Consider the following 21,115-nt stretch of genomic DNA (forward strand, 5'->3'; position numbering starts at 1 on the left):
AAAAAATATATATAAATTATAAACATTCAGGTTTTAACTTGATTACCTATTTGTTAAGAACTGTTATAACCATGCACATATATCAAGCACTACAAATCAAAGTGATTACCTGTTACTCTCAGCAATCATATTATACAACTTTATAAAAAACCTACTGTAGATATTTGAGAATATACTGCTCTCATTAAAAAACAAAATTCAAGAATCACTCACCATTAGTAGCTTCACTCACTGCAAACAGCTGGTGCTTCTGATGCCCTCTTCTGACCAGCTTAGGCAACTAAAAGTACACTGTAAGGTCAGAGATCATCTGACAGTAGCAACGGTTATTCTACTACTCCCATGTATTTACAGACCCCGTAAGGCTGTCAGCCCATCAGCTCACATAAATCCTTTTAATGCTCTGCAAGCAAGCAGAGATCTTGCATCATACTCGTAACTTTCCACAGAATAAATTGGGAATCTTTCCTAAGCATATCTCCCATTACGTTTTTAACAATTTCAAGTTTAGGTTCAGAAATAGAGGATACAGTTAAGATTCTCCACTGCAAAGCAGCTGCTTGAGAGCCTGTAAATTTTTCAAACTGCATAAAAAATAGACCATTTTACATTTAATGCTCTGACGCTGCAGTTGTCTCAGTTTAAAACACATTTACCCTAAAATATGCCACTTTACTGACACTTGCCTTTATCAGACAAAGGATTTGGTAGGGTTCAATGATTTTATAGTCTAAAGCCCTTTTTTGACAGTGAATATCCAGTTGTACAATGTGTACAAGACCGCTCTCTGCCTAACCAACATATTTTACAAATTTAAATGAATTTAGCTACTGCTTAACAGCAGACTGTTTCCATGATTCCAATATAAAATGAAGAAAGGGGTATAGGTATAACAATAGGAAACAATTTATTACTAAAAAGTTGTCATATACTGAAGGTGCAGTGTTTCCACAACTATTCTTTATTGAAATCACAATTATTTTTACCACTTTATGGAAAAAGAAAAAACAAAACAAACTAATCATACATGAAATGACAGTAACTATGAACTATGTACAACAATGGAAGAAGAGGGTCAATGTGTGGCTTCGTTAGGCCAGTAATGTTTGGTGTTGCAACATATTAGGCTCATACAGGAGGCACTTGAATGTGAGAGCCTTTCAGAGCCAGTACCTAGCCAGAGTGCTGGGAGAAGAGGACAATAAAATACGGTAATGTCCAGCAACAAAAAACACATAAAAACAAACAGAAAAACAATGACTACCTCTCTTAAAATAAAAATCTTGTTTAAGGAGTACACAATCCTCTATTCCTTCAGCTCAGACATCAAGGTCTGGAAAGTTGGCTAGGTATGGGGTGGGCAGGATGCTGTCACATGTGGGACACTGATGCACACACAGAGCATTTACACAGGCCTGCACAAGAGAAATCTAGAGCACAAAGGGTGCACATTCATAAGCATGCATCGCCCACAATGAGTAATGTGGTTAAAAAATTATGTATTTAGACATTTGCAACTACAATAAAACTCAACTGCCTGCTGGTTGAGACTGTTAATGCAATAGACACAATATTTACAGAATTGCATTCTTCTTTTAAACATGTCACTCCAATGCCAGTTAAAGACCCTAACTGCTAGAGGGGAAAACTAACAAATTTCATGTACTCATGTCTTGAGTCCAGAACCTGAATGAGGTCATGTGTCTGTGCTGCAGACCTCCACCCGTGTCCAAAAACTATTCAGAAACACACTGATGAACATACTTTTTGCAGAGTTCCAAAGGCTAAAAATGGCCATGACTTCTTACTGTCTCTGAAATAAGAAAGAGAAGCTAACAGAAGAAGCTAGCACAGTAGTTTAAAGCAGAGCAAAGACTACATGCATGAGCAGTTCACTCTTTCATACAGAGACTATAAAGAGTGATGACCCTTCTTAACCTCTGGAGCTTTTACACAGCACCTCAGTGTGGGTCACTGATGTTTTAGTTGTTTTCTGAAGACAATGGAAGTCTACGGCAGAGACAAATAAGCTAAACCAGATTACGGATTCAGACTTTACAGTGAGTACAAAAAAGAAACTGATGATTTACTCTCTGTATGAGATTTGTGGAAAATTAAATCAGAAAATTCGCAGCCTCATCTTTAAAATGATAAACGCAAAATAAGATGTTCTCAAGAATAGCCACCATTTCTATGATCTATTTACAATAGAACACAATTTGTATCCTTAAACAAAAATAATGTTGAGAGAGAACAAAATTCCCAGACATTCTGAATAGAAGTGTGTGTGTGTGTGTGTTGACTGCCATGCTGCAGAGTTACTGTCTTGAGTTGATTTAGTAGTTGGTTCTCTTCTCAGGAAGTGTGTGGTATTAAAGGTGTCAGATCTTTTCCTGGATAAAGGGGTGCTGCAGAGCTTGGTTGATGCTGATGCGTTTGGCTGGGTCCAGCATCAGGGTGCCATCCAGCAGGTCCTTCAGCTGCATCACCTTCTTCCTCTGGTCCTCAGGAAGACGCTGGCCGCCTATCATGTCTGCCAATAGGTCTTTGGTGGGGTTGATGGTGCTCATCACCGTTACCTTTTCCTGATAGGACACAGACACACAGAAACGAGAAACCAAAAATGCACATCTTCAGTACGTATTGTTCTGCAGCAAGTAAAACAACATTCAATTAAAATTGCAAAAGATGTTATTATGCTTCAGGTGAAAATGTACTGTACATGTAAGATAGAAAACCTTACCCGTTCTGTCACTTTGTCGACTTCAATGTACAAAAAGTTCAGATTTTGATCAAAGTGCTGGTCTTTGAACAAGCCTTTACGGATCATCTGAGGAAAAAAAAACACATTATTGCAACAGCCATGACATCTTCAGCACTGTATGGAACAGCAACACGCTTGAGTTCATGTAGAAGAAAAAATAACTAAAGAGACTGCAATTATATGATGCAATTTTACCTTGTTGGGCATCTTTCCCTTGAGGTCCATCGCTAGCTTGATCATGTGATTGTTGGAAGATCCGGGAAACAGGATTTTGCCAGTGTAAAGCTCATATAAAGTGCAGCCAACAGACCACATGTCAATTCCATAGTCGTAGGGCTTTCCTATGACTGCAACAGAAAGTCAGTGTGAGCAAGATTCAGTTCCCAATGTAGCTGATTAATCGGGAGACTGATGGTTTATACAAATAATGTAACTTACTGATTTCGGGGGCTCTGTAAAACCTGCTGACCAGGTATGGTGTGATGTCATTGTCGGCAACATGAGATGCAGAACCAAAGTCACACAACTTCAAAATAGTCTTTGACTCATTCACCTTTTAAGGACAAAAAAAAAAAAACACCAAATTACACATGAGACACTGCCATTGCCTGATTTAACTTGACTTTTTGAGTGAGAATTTAGATCAATACCAGGATATTGTCTGGCTTGATGTCAGCATGAAGGATGTTGCAGCGTTTGAGAAGTTTGAGGGCCAAGAAAAGCTGTTGGCTGTAGGAACGCACAGCCTTGATGTGCAGTCCAACATCTTTACCGTATTTCTTAAGCACTTCTCGCAAATTCATGCTATGGATGAGGATACAACAAGTTTTTAACAAGGAAGGGGTCACATAAATGCTATAAACAGAAGTAAATACTGATTTCTCAAGACATAACAGGAAAAGAGGAAGGTTTTCTTTGTCAGTACCTGAGAGGCTCGAACACCAAACAAAGATGCTGCTTGTGGTAGAAGTGCCTGAAAAGGCGAAGGCAGTGGAACTTGTCATCAGGATCAGCATCATTCAGCTTCTTAAGGAATTCCAGCTCTTTCAAACCTGTTTTCTGCCTGTTCACCAAAATTCAATAAGAGGTCAATCATTTCTCAACTTCTTGGTCACAATAATGCTTGACTTTAGGTAGAAAACAGTAACAGTAACTGAAGGAACTGAAATTATATGATGCAGTTGATGACGTTTACCTTGTTACCTAGCTTGATCATAGGACTGTTGTTAAGAGTATTGAACATCTACATTTTTTTGGGATTTGACAATCTGGTAAAAATATTGTTAGCTGAATGTGAGAAAGGTTTCACTTACATGAGTTCATTGTTTCGGATGATCTTGACTGCCACCTCCTGGCCAGCTCTGGCAGTGTCCCTGGCTCTGATCACATTGCTGAACACCCCCTGGCCAGTGTAGCCATAGACATCATAGCGCTTGTCCAGCGTCTCGCCAATGTTTACCCCTGCAAAGTCCACACAGTCCATGTCAAGAAAGTTATTTTAAGTAAAGAAAAAAAGTTACAGGTCTACAGGTGAGTGAGCCTGCAATAACCATAAGGATAAGCACAGACAAGTATGGTTTGTTTATGACAGTCTAAAATGTAAGACTTAGCAATGCTGCACTTACGGTAATAACCCTCAGCATCAGTCCAGTTGTCCCTAAGGTTGGGGTTCTCCTTGAAGTCTTTTCCTACACCTGCTGCTCTCATCCTGGCACTCTGCACAAAAAATATAAAAATTAAGGTCTGTGGCTGCTTGCGATAAAATTTTACTGCTTTGAAACTTCAGATTGTAAATTAGATACTAAAAGTACAGAGGCACATTGTAAGAGCAATGTTGAGACGCACTATAGAGTTTAATACTAGAATACTTACATCAAAGTCAGCTGCAAACATATCATCAGACTCTGTAAACATGTCAGGGGCTGAAGGCTTCTTTGGGTTTGCACCTGAAATAAAGAACAGTAATAAACCGACAAGATGAGTTTATAGTTACCCACTGTTTTGTAAAACAGAATATCTGAAGCGTGTTTGAATCACATACTCTGCAGAGATCAAAACATGCTGCAGGTGGCAGAGACACCCAGGCTTTGGATTACAAGCCAGCAACTGAATGAACACATGACAAAAAGAAACAAAATTAAAATCCCTGCACCACACAACTCTGCATTTTTCACACAAATCACTCCACTTAATATAATTTTTAGTTTTCTATAGATTGGTATCTTTTGGCCAAACTATAACTAAAATTGTGAAGTTAAGATACAAAAATACGATTTTGCTAGATTGCAGGGAATTGCCAATAATTAATGCACATTTACAGCCCAATGAATTTAAAGATGGGAAGAAAATGCTGCGTATCAGTCTCCACCTTCATAAATTAGACCATCGCCATATCGGCTGAACTCACCTTGAAGATGGTTTGTAAGAGCACTGAAAAAGCACCATTTTGTTTCCTATGGAACATTAAAGGCAAACCTAGAAAGTAGTACCCAAAGTGATCCCTGATGGAGCTTTGAGTTGTTGTTTCTGATCTCCACACTAGTTGTTTCGGGTGGGCAACCTATGATTCTCAAGAGTCACTTCACTGTCCTACCTGCTGCTGATTACCTGAATCAGATGTGTTTAGTCAATTAGAAGCTGGAACCATCTTAGATGACGGTGCAGTGTGGGAAGACAAAGTGAATTAGTATCTTCCAGCTGCTGAATAAACACACCTGACCCAGGTAATCAACAGTGGGTTGGACAGGGATATTTGGATAGCATGGCTGACACATACAATGCACCTAAAGGAACATAGACTTCCCACTCTGACCTAGTGGCAAGTCAGGATCACCTTTTTGCAAAGTGTTTCTTGTAACGACTGACCTGGGTGTGTGCCCACTTTCAAATAAGACAAAACAATTCCTGTGCATTCGTCAGAGAGAGATTAAGTTTTGCATCCTGTAACAACTTGCCCCCGGTCTCCAAAAATATTTTTACACAAAACGATGTGGAAACAGTTAACTATGGAGCACATGTGTGATGGTTTGGTTCATTCAGTTGGCCTTGTATGCCAACAGACATGATAATCCTGACAAAGGACATTACCATCTTTCTCCTGGGCGATGAGATTGTGCTTGGCTTTGATGTTGGCCTCGAAGGTGTTGAGGTTCTCGCGTTCATATTCCTTGACGTCCGCGGCTACTCGCTCCAAGATGTCATCAGGTGAGGGTGATCGACTGCGTGTGCTGCTCTGAGGGCTGCTGGGCTCTGATATCATGTTGGTGTCCTCGTTCACAACCTTGTATTTCTATACAATAGAAGGAATAGTTTGTCCAGAAGAAGATTACATGTCAAACTCATTAAGGCTGTGTGCATTAGGTGGGTATTTTTCTTTTGATTAAACAGATAAGTATAAGGATTATTACATTGCAACTGTGCGCTCCTTTTAGCTTCACCAATATGACAGCATTGTAACAATTACACAAGAGCACAGGTGTGAACTGACCTGGACAATGGCCAGACGCTGCTGGCGGCGCTGTTCGATGAGAGCTTCTTCATCTATCTCCTCACCATCAAAGTCCTCCATACTGCAAATACAAAGAGTATTAGCGCACTCCTAGAGCATGTATTGCTCTCTTAATCTACTAACATAATCTGGCATCAAAAGCATTAGCCATGAACAAACTTAATCCACTTGACATACATAAAAATATTCTTTTATAAGTTCTAGGCAAGACATCAATTTTATACAATTACTTTACTATGTACAACTCCTATGTATGACCTGTTTACTCACACTTCTTCTTCTGAGGATTCCTGGTCGGCCTTCATGCCCTCTGACAGGCTGCCCTTGAACTTGTCCTCATCTCTGTTGCGCCTTCTCCTTTCTCGATCACGGGATGTTGAGCGTCTGTATTGTCTGAGTCTACCATACCTATCTCTCTCCCCAGACCTGCATGGAGGAATGGTTTATTAGCTCCTAAAAAATTTTAACCAAACAATACAAAATTACAAGCTCAACTAAAATATGACAAACAACTTACTGAGAATAGAAAGTCTCAGTTTGCCTTTGATTACATACATGAGCTGTATTAGTGTAAAAATCCTCTAGTTGTGGAGAGACACAAATGACTGAGTGAAAAGTGAGCTGTGGTCACCTGCGTCTCAGTGGAGACCTGCTCCGTCTGTGAGGGGAAGAGCGGGAGCGTCGTCGTGGTGATGGGGACCTGCGTCTCAGAGGTGAGCGACTTATCCGACGGCGAGAAGTTGATCTGCGACTGTTCTCTCGTGATCTATCTCTGCCTGGCCCCGCATCTGCCCGGGGACGCTTCCTGTTGGGTTAGAAAGACAGGTTAAAATAGACATTACACACAGTGATTTCAACCTAACTGCTGCAATACAGATGAACTACAATAAATCAGTGAAAAGTTTCTATACATTTCACTTGACATTTTTTACTTTAAAACAGACAAAATATTTTTACCATTTAGTCTGATGACTGATTGGCATTCCACAAAATCAATTTAGGACCCAGGACAGCTTATATTACTGTGAGACGTTATACAAGTCAAAACAACTCTGTTCACCAACCTCAGTGGTGAGTCTTGCCTGTCAGCATCTCTCCTCCTGACATCTGGTGAGCGACTGCGGCCTCTCCTGGGTGAGGATCTTGTTCTAGATGGAGAGTGGCTCTGTTTCTTTGTCCTATCTGAAGTGCTAGCCAATGGGTGGTGGGCTTCTCTGTGGTGAGAAGAACTGCGTTTTTTGCCAGGGCTGTGAGCCCTGCGTCTATGAGGTGAGTGGTTCTCTTTCCCTGATGATGCATCCTTGGATGGAGACTTGGCTGGCCTCTTGTCTCGGTCAATGTCTGAGCGACCTGTCCGCTCTCGTCCAGGTGACCTGGACCGTTGGCTCCCTCTTTCCTGGTTCGTTCTGTCCTCCCGCTGTGGAGAGGAACGTTTATCTGTTCGGCCAGCTTTTTGGTCTCCTCTAAAGCTGGAAGGGGAGTTGGACCTCTTTGTTTCCTTGGATCTATCAGTGCTGTTTGAGCGCTTTTTGTCTTTTGACCTGCTCCTGCCTCGCCCCCTGTCCTTGATACCTGTATCCTTGGAGCTTTTGGTCACCTTGTCCTGCTTAGTCTCCTTAGCGGGCCTGTCTGCAGACTTACTCCTACTACGACGCTTGGAGGTGGACTTGCTGCCCTCTGTTGAGTCCCGTCTAGATTTCCCACTTTTTCCCCCTCTGGGAGATACAGGTTTACCTGAGCTGACCCTCTGACGCTGTTCTCCATTTCTTACCCTAGCATCTCCATCCTCTTCCGATCCAGAATTATAACCCTGAAGGATCAAGCCCATACCAGACTGAACCTTGCCCTCCATCAGCTGGCTGTCCAGTTCAGCTTTGATCATGGCCCTTTGTTTCTCTAAATCCTCCAGCAAGGCCTGGTCATCCAGACATGGATTTCCAGAGGAGGGAGAGGATTCAACTTTTTTATGGCTGGACGAGCCAAAGAGGGCAACACCAGAGGGAGAGGAGCCCTCCTTGCGTTTGTGTTTCCTGTGTTTGTGACGATGTTTACGTTTTCGGTCCTTGTCCTCATCAGAGGCATGCTTGTGTTTTTTGTGCTTACTACGATGCTTGTGTTTTTTCCTCTTGTGTTTACTGCTGCTGCTGTGATGTCTGGATGCCTCCTGAGTCTTCTTGCCATTAGTTTCTGCCTCCTCCTAGGATGAGACGACTCATCAGGTTGACAGTTGATTCAGGTGTGAGATCAAAATTTTAGATGTGTAGTGAATACAGTGGTGTGAAAAAGTGTTGGCCCCTTCCTGATTTCTTTTTTTCCCCCCATGTCTGTCACACTTTGTTTCAGATCATCAAACAAATTTAAATATTAGTCAAAGATAACAAGTAAACGCATCATGCAGCTTTTAAATGAAGGTTTTTATTATTGAGGGATGGCCCTGTGTGAAAAAGTGTTTGCCCCCCTTGTTAAAAAATAACTTAACTGTGGTTTATCACACCTAAGTTCAATTCCTCTAGCCACACTTTTTCATACCACTGTATACTCTAAAACTTTACTCTAAACTTTTTTCTTCAATTTTATGTGATTGCACTGTGCCAAACTATATGTGCCAGATATTGGGCATTTTAAAAACTAAAACAGTTGTACTTATCTAAAAACCAACTGAATACTGTCACAGAAAATCTACATTTTATTCAAGAACATCAAGAAGACAAGTGACATTACATGTTAAGGTGCGGTGGAAATATACACTGAAATATATCTAAATGCAGACAATATTATCGTAGCACAGACAAGGAGTATCGGTGCCACCACCATTTGAGACCAACAAATAAAATGACTAAACTCAACTCAGGGTAGTGTCATGGTCCCATTTCTAACTTGATTTTCAATATTATTTTCAAAGAAGAGCTGTCAAAACAGACGTGAGCAGGTGACATTGTAAGAGATGTCACATTAGTGATGCCAGAAAGTTGAGTCAGAGGAAACTCCCATGGTGAAGACGTGGAGAGAATTCAAGGACTAGATTAGGCAGTGTTCTGCTGTGTGTAAAAACATTTCACCATGAAAAAGGACGTTTTGCTTTTCACATGCGATTCTGTTAACTACTAAACAAATACACTACAGCCAAATTTGGCATAGAAGATGGAAAAGCCTGGCAGCAGAATCCTGTGCAACTGACTGTTGACAACTGAGCTCACGTATGAGAGTGATGTGGCCACCAGAGTGGTGCTTTCAGGACTAACGTAATGCACCAGAATGATAGCGGCAGTACTAAAGTCGAGGTAAGCCCACTGCCCCACCTATTTCAGCTAACACCACCATATATATACAATTTTCTAGATAAGAATAAACAAAAAAGGCCAGTGAAGGTATAGTGGTGACCATAACATATTTATGGTCAGCTTGTCTGTGATTTTAGGCCAATCAAAGCAATATTAAACAGTAGGTTAGGTAGCCACTATCATTTAACTTTCTATTGATATGGCATGTGTTAGCATCAGTCAGTTGTGTGTCAGTTTGTTATTTTTTACACCTTTTTTGGTGATAGGGAAAGGCACTGAAGTATTAGTTCATCAAAAGCTGTACCACAAGCTTGGCTAAAACCGTTGTCTGAGTACCTCACAAAGATACTTGGGTAGCTAGTTAGTTTTGGATTTGCATGTAAAAGCTATAATAAACTGTAGAGGAGAAGGAAATAATGTGCGGTGAACGTCTAGTGAGAGCGCATGGACCTATTTTGCATAGATATGACTAAAAAGGATAAGTTGTTAGTCATAGCCAAGGACAATGAGGTTTGGTGGAGTTTAACTAAAGCAGCCACTTCTATCTGGTTAATGGAAGGTTGGCACTAAGACGAAATATTGGCATAACAAAAAAAGAAAAAGTCTAGTAGAAAAAACAAAAAAAACAAACATCAGGATTAGAAGCTTAGAGAAGAAGATGGAAAATACAAGATCTCATTGGCAGGAAATGACATTTGGTTGTAGAGAAACAAGTTTTTCCTGCACAGGATTTTGTGAGACAGTCTGTGTCAAATTTTGTTCCAATGTCAGCTCTCAACAAAACTCTTGGGTGTCACTGTGGAAAATACTATTTTGTAATGAGCACTGTACTTTGAGGATTTCTGTCAATTGTAACTGCAGTTGCAGTGTTACGCTGATGTGGCTGTGCCACATTATAACCTGCACAGTGCATCAAGACAGGCACTGCCAAAAGTGCCAAAGAAGAAGAAAAGTGCTAGAATTTTTTCCCCCCTTTGCCCTTAAACCAGCAGCAGTTCTCTGTGGTGTGACCTGCACACAATTTCTCCTGGTGCTTTGCAGCAGCTTGGAGAAGTGGCTGCAGTTCTTCTGTAGATTCAGGCTGTCCCAGTGTTTGTCTGTTTATATGATCCCAGACTGACTCCACACTGTGAGATCAGGCTCTGAGGGGGTCAGACCATCTGCTGCAGAACTCCTGGTTCTTCTTGCCTCTGAAAATAGTTCTTCATGAACTCTACTGGGTTCATTATGGGCTTCGTGTCCTGCACAGTAGGCTGCACAATGAATCTAAAACATCTGAAGTGCCTGTAACCTCGGCACAGTACTGTCCATACACACAGACACATGAGTAATTAGCAACCCTCGGCTACGTCTCATACCAGTTTTATGATCGAATTACACATATTCGCTATGCAATTGCACAAGTATATTTATATTTATTTATGGACAGTGAATTGAAGCATTGGTCAAACCATCACCAATTAGAAAACTGCTCTAGCATTGATGGATATAGATTTTTTTTTTTTTTTTTTAAAGAAAACAACTGCATTGCCCCTAGCAACCCAATACTCAATTACAATAATTTTATAAATCTCTATGGATAAATTTATACCTCTTAATAGAGGTAGTAGTATTGATTCTCTGATTTGAAGCTTGCTATTTGGTTGATAGTGAGGAAAAGAGGGCGATAGAGTGAGAAACATGGATAGAGAGCAGGACGGAGTCAGCAGAAAGACCTGGGCATAAGGCCCTGTATAAATGTCACATTTTGCTTTCAAGCTAAGCATCCCAAAAAGTCTGATGGTGTAACTCTATTCCAGCCACATGATTGGGTTAGTATGGTGCATTTTCACTATCACTGGCAGTTCATGTTTGTCAAAACATAGATAAAATTAGTTCTATTACTTTCTATCATCTATGTCTTAAATATTTATCAAAGAAATGTTACTTCACAATAACTGTTCATCATTTTATTTCCCAGCCCTACTTAGACAGTGATCAGTGATCAGGCAGTGTATTCTTCATAAGTGAGTTGGAAGCTGAGTTACCAGAAGACCTCACTACAAGTGTGGTACACCCATTCCTAGGCCAACAGGGGTTAGGGGATATCAAATAGAGTGGGACGTGGCAGGGCAGCCATTGGAGGATTGGTCTGACACCTACTGAGTGAGTGGACACAGAGCTGCTGAGTTGTGTGATGAGGTTGGTGCCAAAAACCCATAGTGGGGTGATAAGCACAAAAAAATGAGGAAAATGAGTAGAACATAGGACCAGATTCAGTTCGTGACCCTTAGGTGCAGAAACAGAACAAAGAGCCTTCCTTGCAGCATGTGTCAAAAGTAGTGACCATGCAAGAAGATGGAGAGGTGCATGATGATGTGCTAAAAGATGACTGAAGCCACCTTCAAGACCAGCTGACAGGTACTGGGCTACTTACAAGTGGTTTTTCCAGAGTGTTATTGACCTAAGGTGTTGAGTTTAGCTCATGATTCAGTGTTTGGATGTCCTATGGAAGCAAAGGAAACACTGGGTGAAAAAAAAAAAAGCTGTCATTTTTACTGGCCAGGTATGCGCATTTCAAGAGGACATCTGGAGTCAGGTTACCGGTCCATAGAGTGTTGAAAGTTTGGTAATGGAAATTATATTTCCAGCTCTTCTAATAGAAGAACAAAGACCGAACTGTGCTTTGTAAATGCTTTGAAGGAAATTGAAGGCTCTGTACAAACAGCTGGCTGTGTAGTGCTCATATGTGCTCAATATGAGAGTGAATTTGAGGAGAAGTTGCAGCAATTGACCAGTTCCCAGACAGGATGTAATTCAATTGGCTGATTCATATTCAGTTTTATTTCAGGATGTGCCAGAGGACAGAGTAAAACCACGATACAGATGTTGAAATCCATTCCATGTAAACAGCAGTATCTGTGCTGGTATCCTCCACAAAGAAAAGGTACCACTGATGCTTTAGTGTTTGGAACTCGTGCTGGATTGCACTGGTTCAGTTTAGCCATTCAGCATGAAAAATGCTCCAGCATCATTTCAAATGTTCATTAACACCAGAACAACCAGCAGAAATCAAATTGTGATAAAGATTTGTTTCATTTTACTTGGCATCACTAAAGGAATAAATTTGTATTCAGATGAGGTGTTGTAAAATGAGTACACCCTATAACACATTCCACTAAATTTGATCATTTCTATGGCCTCCATATTTCTTAAGAGCACCAAATCTTTTAGACATGGAGTATATTGCCAAATTTATCTTGGTCCATGCTTGTTGATTGAGATGCTTCAGGACCTAGATGCTCAATGGGAAATGATGCTCCACCTGTCTTTTCAGAACTCACCACAGGTGTTCACAGTTCAGCTGAGGTCAGGCCGATGAATCATTTTCACCGTTCTTCCTCAGAAACGCAGGAGAGGCCTTTGATGAACCGCTTGCTTCCTTATCATGATGAACAAGTGCCCAGAGACCCAGGGAACAGAGAGATGTTGCATCTTCTCTTTCAGTATTTCACTGTAAATTTCTGAATTCCAGATGCCATCAATCATCCGCACAGAAGAACATTACTAGTGTCACACTTTATTAGCAATGGCAGTAAAGTGTGGCACTTTCTTCATTGCACTCCTACCACTTATAACACCACACAGTTTGGATGCCACCAGTTTCAAAAAGATTTACCTCTGTCTTATCAGACCGAAGCATTCCCAGCAGTTTTCACCTTTGTCAACACTGATCCTGGAAAATGCTAAACAGCCTTTTTTGTTCATGGACTTTAGCAGTGGCTTCTCATTGTGGACAACACCCTTGCATGCCACTCTTCTGCAGTGTACGTTGTTTTATGTCATCTGAAACCACAATTTGACCTTCAAAATCTTTAGTTAACTGTGACGAACTTGCATGGCAATTTTTCCATTGGCGCCCTTAGCACAAAATGATCATTTCATGGTGTTAACATCTGAGTAGTGCCGGGCGATACAGAAAAGCAAAACAAAACAAAAAAAAAAAAAAAAATCAACCTTATCACTATTTTTTTCATACCGGTTGATATCGATATAAACCAAAGCACTATTTCAGTCAAACTTAAAGCTTCCTTTTTACTTTTAAATGACATATAAAGATATATGATATAAGATAAGATATTCAAATAAATATAATCGTTATAATTAAATATCTGCATTCTGAACAGTTAAAAGCCTGTTTCAGGAGAACACACTAAATTTGGTCAACTTCAAATAAAATCTTAATTCGTAAATCTTGAATTTACAACTAAAATATTAAAGCTTTCACATTTTACAGAACAGAAACAAAATTCTTTGATCACTTTCAAATAAACAAACTAGGTCTGTTGTGCAACAAGTGTTGAACTCATTTTAAAAGGAGCACCAACATTTGTTTGGGTCTGGAACTGCAAAGTCTTGCATTTTCCATACTCCAGGAGATGTAACTGCTGGTAAAAAGATTAGTGGTATTAGCTGTTTTTAGTGGAACATTCGTATAGTCTTGGCAAATATTCTCGTCTATGTTTTGCAGTGCATGCTACTCTGCTTCTTTCGGACTTTAAATATCCAAAATATCTCCACACTGCTAGAGTCCTCAGACCCTTGCTCTCAACAATGCCCTCGTCTTTTTATGCCCTAGGGTGTGTCTGTGTTTGGGTGTTTCATCGACACTTCAGTTGTCAACATTTCTGTTCATCTAAAAATAAAAAAATAAAAATTGCTGAGATATTTTATTGCACAGTAACAGAAAGTATTATTTCTAAAGAGACAAAATTTTCTTTGTAAGAAATCTGTTTGGGTGTACTCTCAGGCTGAGTATTGTACATTGATGGCATGGTGAATTTAGTCACACTAGAAGATCACGTAAGTCAGATCAAAATTGAGTTTGAGGCTCTTTAATGAGCAGGTCCTGTCCTCAGTCTGCTTGGATGTGAGTTTGTAAATGGTACTGTAATCTATTTGGGATATATTGGTTGTTGAGCAGTAAAGATTCAAGCTACTTTGAAGTTACAGGTGTTTCAAACGCACACAGTTTTTGGGTATGTGTGTACATGTGGCAGTTGCATGACCTTAGACTAACCTGCTGAAAAAGGAAGTTAAATGGGTGTGGTCAAAGAAATGTCAGAAAGCCTTTGTCAAGTTGAAAGCCATCTTGCCCAGCATTTCTGTGCTGAAAGCTCTTGATTTTCAGAAGCATGAACAGGCAGCAGTGAGGCAGGAGTTACTGCAGGTTTGTTGAGAGATGGAGAACGTGGCTTTGAATAGCCAGTAACGTACTTTTCTAAGAAGATGAAACATCAAAGAGCAAGTGAAAAGGAAGCTTTAGCTCTAACATTAGCTGTGAAGCATTTTAAGGTGTATGCAGCCAAGAGTGACATAGTTGTAGTGTACCTCAATTTTTTGTCATTTCTCACTAAGCTTTAAAAAAATAAGAGCTAGTGTTTCACTGGAGTTTACACAATCCCCAAGATACTGCAGGGAAGGTAATATTCAGGTAGATGCTTTGTCAGAAGTTTGAAAATCAGAGTGATGGGTGATTTAGGTTTTGTGACTTCACTAAATGAGGTGTTGTAAAAGTCTGATTTTATAATGGACTACATTAGACAATAATGCTATTAAAATTAAGTATTCTAGTGTGATGTATTTTAGCAAATAGAATATGTTTAAAAACAGAAACCTATTAGGTTTTTTTGTTTTGTTTTTTTGGGCAGAGGACGTCACGGCCCCACTTAAGAAATCGTTTTTGTCAGACCAGAAGTGGGCGTGGGCTGACCACAGGTGACATAAGAAAAAGCACATTTATTGATGCAGGAAATTGCTCCAGTGAAGTCATGAACAAAGTTCAGACTGGAGATGTCTAAGAAAACTTCATCCTTGTCCTAAGAAGGACGACATTTTGCTTTTATGTTCTTCTCTTAACTACTAAACGGACCGTCAAACATAAGATGGAACCAGCCTGGTGCAGAAGGTGGAAAGCACCAACCTCACGGAGGTTGGCCAACAAAGTGGTGGTTTCAGTACAAATGCCATGTGATGGGGGTTAACTGCCAGTAAAGCGTTGAAGATGTCTGACTCAAGACGATGGAATCCAACCACCTCACCTTTAGAGGCTGACAGCGAAAGTAGTTTAGTCCTGATGCTAACGGAAACACGCCATATTCAAAGACACACACCCAATGCTCAATGTATGGTGGTGACCGTGACAGTTTAAATCACAAACACTACTTTGCACCACTTAAGATAATTAGGTCTTGCTCTTATTCAGCCCTACCTCTTCCTCCTCCTCTTCCTCAGACATGTCTATGCTGTCCTCATTTCCACTTCTTTCATGGCTTTCCAGATCCTGCTTCCTGTTTAATGAAGAATAAAATTTGTGAATGCGCAGACAATAATACACATTTACATTAAATCATCAAATGAATTTATCAGAACTTGTTGACTAGCAGAGTTAGTTCACTTAAAGATGTAAGAAACACATTATTTGACCAATCTGCAATAAAAACAGCTTCAATTTTAGTCCACAATGTCAAGTGTTAATGAAAAATCACTTATGTAATTCATCAAGGAAAAAAAAAAAATTAAAAAATTTTCCCATTTTTAATTACAACTGACAATTGACCACTTTTGCTGCTGGTTGGTCAAACAGGTAAAGACATCAACAAAACTCTCTTGACTGTTTTGCACATTTCCCTTAGTACTCCTCAGTGAGAGCACAGTATTTATACATTTGCAAGTGCAAGGTCAATATGTATTCGTCAATTTACTGTAGCCAAACTGTGTACGACATGAGCTCAATAATTCTGCTACTTGCTACTCTCTTCACATATTATGTAATTTGTTTTGACTTCCTGCAATTTGCCATTGCTTCGGATCAACATAAGCACCGTATGCTGTTTTATGTGCCAAGTGTAAGTGGACTGAATACCACAACTATATAGTACAAACAGGCACTGTGCTGATCAACTTTTGGAACAAAACCCAGTGGCAACAAGGACACTTGCTGAGGTATGGTGAACTTGATTTATTGTTCTTTATAGTGATCAGCATACAGTTCTTTACAGTACTGAGACCACTTTAAACTAAAAAAATAGGTTTAGTGAATTTACATTATTTTATTTACAAAGCACCATGTTCAAAATAAAATGAAAGTCATTACTTGGACCTGAAGCACACAGCTAAGACCAAGCTGGTATGGCTTCAGGACTCAGCTGCCTTTGAATAGCCCTGCTAATGCCCAGGTTCAAACCACAGAGAATATCTGAAGAGACCTGAAACTAGATGCTTCACATCTGACAGGAAGAATGGGATTAACTGCCCAAAACCAGGAGTGCAAAGCTTGTAAAGACTTCACTAAGAAGAATGAAAGCTGTAATTATCTTCACAAATAATCTGAGGTAAAGGTTTCAGCTTTTGATTAACTCTCAAAAATTTCCAAAATCACATTATCACTTTGTCATAGTAGGTTAATGAATAAGACTGATGAGCAAAATGGCATCCATAATCTATTTAAAATTACATCTCCAACAGCGTATTAAAAAGTGACGGCGTGAATACTTTCTAAACTGTAATTACTACAAGAAATCTAGACTCAGTAAATTCAATATACTGTTGATAAATGCACACACAAGCACGACTGTGTCTCTCGTCTATAGGGGAGGGTCTTACGAACCAAAATAAGCTTGATTGACATGTTTTGAACAAACCATTTCAGAGAAATGATGAAAAAACTACCAAGTAATTATTGAATAGAAAATGTTAGAAATAAGATTTGACAAATAAAACTAGAAGATGGTGCAAGTATGTGGGGAAAAAAGTGTTTCAGAGTGTGCGTGTGAGTGAACAAAAACTATTTATATAAAAAACAGTTTAAAATTAATATAAAAATAATTTAACGTTATGATGGCCTCACTTCACGCAGTCACTGAACATTTGTGACACAGCCATTCTCCCTCTGGAGCATCAATAAGGCTGACACAGGTGGCGAAACTCACACTGCACCCAGTCATCTATCTCTGCCTCTGACCCTGGTGGTGTAAGGCTCGTACATTTTGCACATTGGCCTTCACTGTTTTCCTTTATCTGGTCTCCATCTTCCACCTTTTCTTCTTCTTTCCTGGACCTTTTATCTTCCTTCTTTCTTTCCTGTTGTTTTCTCTTCCTCTTTGGTTCGTGGTGCCAAAGGCAATAACGAGAATCTTGGCAAGTGAAGGTGGGATAAGACCACTTTGAACTACAATTGTGGTTGCCTCTTTTACATGTCGGGCATGTGTCTTGGAAATTTATGGAACTTTCTGGTTTTGCAGAACTAAATGAAGTGTCTCGGTTGGTGCTTCAGCACTGGAGGTGGTGCAGCAGATGTGGATGCTGTGTCCTCCACGTGTAGCAAATGGAGGCAAAGCAGGTATAGGTGCCAGAACTAGTTTCACAATCTGTGACAAGATAAAAAAAAACATTAACATTAATATTAATCCAATCAAAATTTAAATCAAGATTTACAGAATGCCTTATATACAATTAAATAAAATCTTACCTCTGACATATCAGCAGTCTCTCTGGTCATTGGGTAGATTCCTGCCTTCCTGAATGCAGAGATGATGTTACTGCATGTAACTGCTTTTTCATACGCATGTTTTAACACACTGGAGAACTGTTTTTTTCATGTCTCCTCTCACCAGTGCCATCTGATTGGACAAGTTGGTGAAAACAGCCTTCAACGGATTAAAAATCCCAATATCCAGTGGTTGGAGGATGTGAGTCGTTGGAGGGAGGGGGTATGGGGAGGTATTATGAAGGGAGGAATGGAGGTCCACACTGCGCTGATGCAGCAGCGCACTGTTATGTTGTGCTCCCTGGTGGTTGTCTGGTGATGGTAAACATGCTTTCTTCCTTTCTGGCACAGAACCTTTTCCTTAGGTTTAAGCTTGTCACCAAATCCAGTCCCATCACAGCTCCAGGTGTGGTGAGGCTTGTCTTGGAAACTGTGGATGTTAATTATATTTTCATCAAGACAGAAAAATATTTCCAGTGCCCCATGGACCCTGGCTCGGTCCAGGGGGGTCTGGTGTGCAGCTGGTGAGTTCAGGGTGGCGATGTTTGAAATGGGACCACCAGTTGTCACTCAGGCCTTTCTCTAACTTTACTAGTGAGTTGCTGTTACGGGTTTTAAAGATGTCCAAGGTCAAACACTTAATGACAGTTCTTGTCAATGGAAAGCCATGATATGCCATCCAGACAGTGTAATTTACCAATGCCTCTTCTTCTTTACAGGCAAGAACCCGGTTTAGATGAGGCCCACATTAATGTTTCCCTGCCTTGAGGTCTGACAAGGTGGATTAAAATATGCCATACATTTTTAACACTTTCCTGATTCTTTCCCCTAACTTCACTTTCTGAACTGCCAGAATAAAAGTATCCCTGTGGTAACCTTTCTTTATCCTTGCCACCGGCCCCTAACAAAAGAAAACATGTTTCCAAAGTTTCAGGTTATGTATTAATGTTACTTTGATGACTGCACATTGATAAGTTAGTGTTTGCATTATTGCAGTGGAGACATGACAGGAGCCCCAGGCAAGGAGACAGTTGTTAAATCCTAACATCTAACTATTCTAGTTAGTTTGGATCAGCCACCACACCAGACAGGAACAGACTTCAACAGACAATCAAGTCTGCAGAGAGGATCATCAGGGCCAATCTTCCCTCGATCCAAAACCTGTACCAGTCGATGATCAGGAAATGGGGAAGAAGCATCTCTGCATGCCCCTCACACCCTGGACACAAACTGTTCAGACTCCTCCCCTGTGGTAAGCGCTACAGAGCACTGTACACCTAAACCAGTCAGTTTCCTCCCCCAGACTGTCACTTTCATGAACTCTAGTGTCAGAGTGGCAGAGATTACCACTGGGCAATAATCACTGTATGCATATTTACACATCTGTACCTTTATAGTGAAATCCTTGCACCCCTATTGCAATAATTCACACATTGTATATATAAAACATCACTTTATTCTTATTTATTTCCTTTATTTTGAAGCGCCTATCTTCTTTCTTTTAAAACTTTAACAATAATTCTTGTACATAGAGAGCTTAGTGAACCGGAGTCAAATTCCTTGTTTTCTGTGCACAAACCTTCTGACCCTGATGTTCGTGTCGCCGCTGTATTTATTTAAAATAAAGAAGTCAAAGTGGTCGAGTGTCCAGAATACCGTGAATCTACGTTAGCATTTAGGTAAACCGTGGTTACGTAAGGTGCTCGATTTAACCATAAGCTGCACAAACATCATGTAGTAGCCAATGCAAAGAATAATTGCCTGCAACGTGAAAGAAAACAACAACAACTTGTGTATAACTGTGTCAAGGCTTCTCATTTGTCACCACATAACTTGTTCCTTCGACCGCCTTATTAGCTCAGATATGCTAACCATTCTCGGCTAAGTTACCATCCGGCTACTTAGCATAGCTTCTAGCTAGTTCCTTCCTGTCAAGCACCACCAAACATGTACACTTTATGGGAGGAAAAGCACAGCAACGTGGGAGACGTGTAAATATCTATGCTACGCCTCTACACAGACGGGATTGAGGCGAAGTAAGTGAGCTAAAGAGCACAGGGTAGTTGGTAGAGCACGTTAGCCAGTCGGGGGGGTAGCTGTGTGATTTAGCCCCGGCAACAACGTGACCCCGCTGCTGGAAGCCCCCGCAGCGCTACCTAACTAAACCACTCTCCGTTGATGTCGCATCGATTATAGCTCACACGTAAACACCACAAGCTTTTAGCTTTAAAGAGAATCACTTACACGTGTTCGTTGCCATTATTCATCCTTGTAGGCGCGATGTCCATCTCAACGTCGGCCATTTTCCTCAGCTGAAGCCTGTTTTACGTTTCGTGAGTTTTAACCACCGACACGCAGCCGCAGCGCAGCACTGACGCGCCCTCTGCTGTGTCGGAGGAGCACTGCAGTCTGGAGCTGTGCACTTCAGCGTTTTGTCCACCAGGGTGTGCGCTTGTGTAATTTAAAGTTTTCAGCGCATCCAATATGGGCAAAACTTTCCAGTTTTATTATTTATTCGTGCGAAAAAGGTTAAACATTAATTAGCAACATGTTTGATACCTATTATTCAATGAAGACATTGACTGCATGTATAGATGATCTTTTAGGCTTGTAAAATTTTCTACAATTGTACTTTATTGCCAGTTTGTTGCATCCTGCAGACCTACAATAATTTCATCCATAACTTCATACAGTCTAGCATAAGATAATAAACTTTATTCGTCACCAAAAGGAAATTTAGGTAGTCTTGTAGTTAATTAGTAAATCATCAGTAAGAGTAAGTCAGTAGTCAGTTGGCATCTGCCATTGGGTAAGGTGTTGTATAGTCTGGGGATGAGGGATCTCCTGTATCGTTCAGTCCTGCAGCGCAGTGAGGTGAGTCATATACTGTTCCATCAGGATGTTGTGAAGGGGAGGATAAGTGAGTATCAGGATGGTCTCTACCTTTCATTATGTGCATCTCTCCGCCAGAGCCTCCAATGAGACCAGCCTCACTGAACCAGCTTTTTTTGCACCAGTGTGTTAAGCCTCATTGC

At 40.4% G+C, this 21,115-nt stretch overlaps 1 protein-coding gene across 2 annotated transcripts; it reads right to left on the reverse strand.

Moving 5' to 3' along the window:
* Positions 1–940: 940 nt before the first annotated feature.
* On the reverse strand, positions 941–20,425 carry prpf4bb (pre-mRNA processing factor 4Bb). Of its 2 annotated transcripts, XM_026292089.1 has the most exons (19): positions 20,325–20,404; positions 18,205–18,510; positions 18,063–18,111; positions 17,524–17,961; positions 15,804–15,882; positions 7,337–8,469; positions 6,904–7,077; positions 6,543–6,698; positions 6,252–6,333; positions 5,852–6,053; positions 4,637–4,710; positions 4,390–4,480; positions 4,078–4,225; positions 3,690–3,827; positions 3,415–3,568; positions 3,203–3,317; positions 2,960–3,111; positions 2,744–2,830; positions 2,382–2,585 (listed from the first exon to the last, which is right to left on the reverse strand). In XM_026292089.1, the coding sequence occupies exons 5-19, from the start codon at positions 15,828–15,830 to the stop codon at positions 2,382–2,384; spliced, it is 2,937 nt and encodes a 978-aa protein (XP_026147874.1). In that variant the 5' UTR covers positions 15,831–15,882; positions 17,524–17,961; positions 18,063–18,111; positions 18,205–18,510; positions 20,325–20,404. The 2 variants fall into 2 exon arrangements, with proteins under 2 accessions (XP_026147873.1, XP_026147874.1); XM_026292088.1 differs by lacking the exons at positions 17,524–17,961; positions 18,063–18,111; positions 18,205–18,510 and having other exon boundaries at positions 941–2,585; positions 20,325–20,425.
* Between the last annotated feature and the right edge of the window lie 690 nt (positions 20,426–21,115).

Source organism: Mastacembelus armatus, chromosome 20, assembly GCF_900324485.2.
Source record: "Mastacembelus armatus chromosome 20, fMasArm1.2, whole genome shotgun sequence".
Lineage (NCBI taxonomy): Eukaryota > Metazoa > Chordata > Actinopteri > Synbranchiformes > Mastacembelidae > Mastacembelus > Mastacembelus armatus.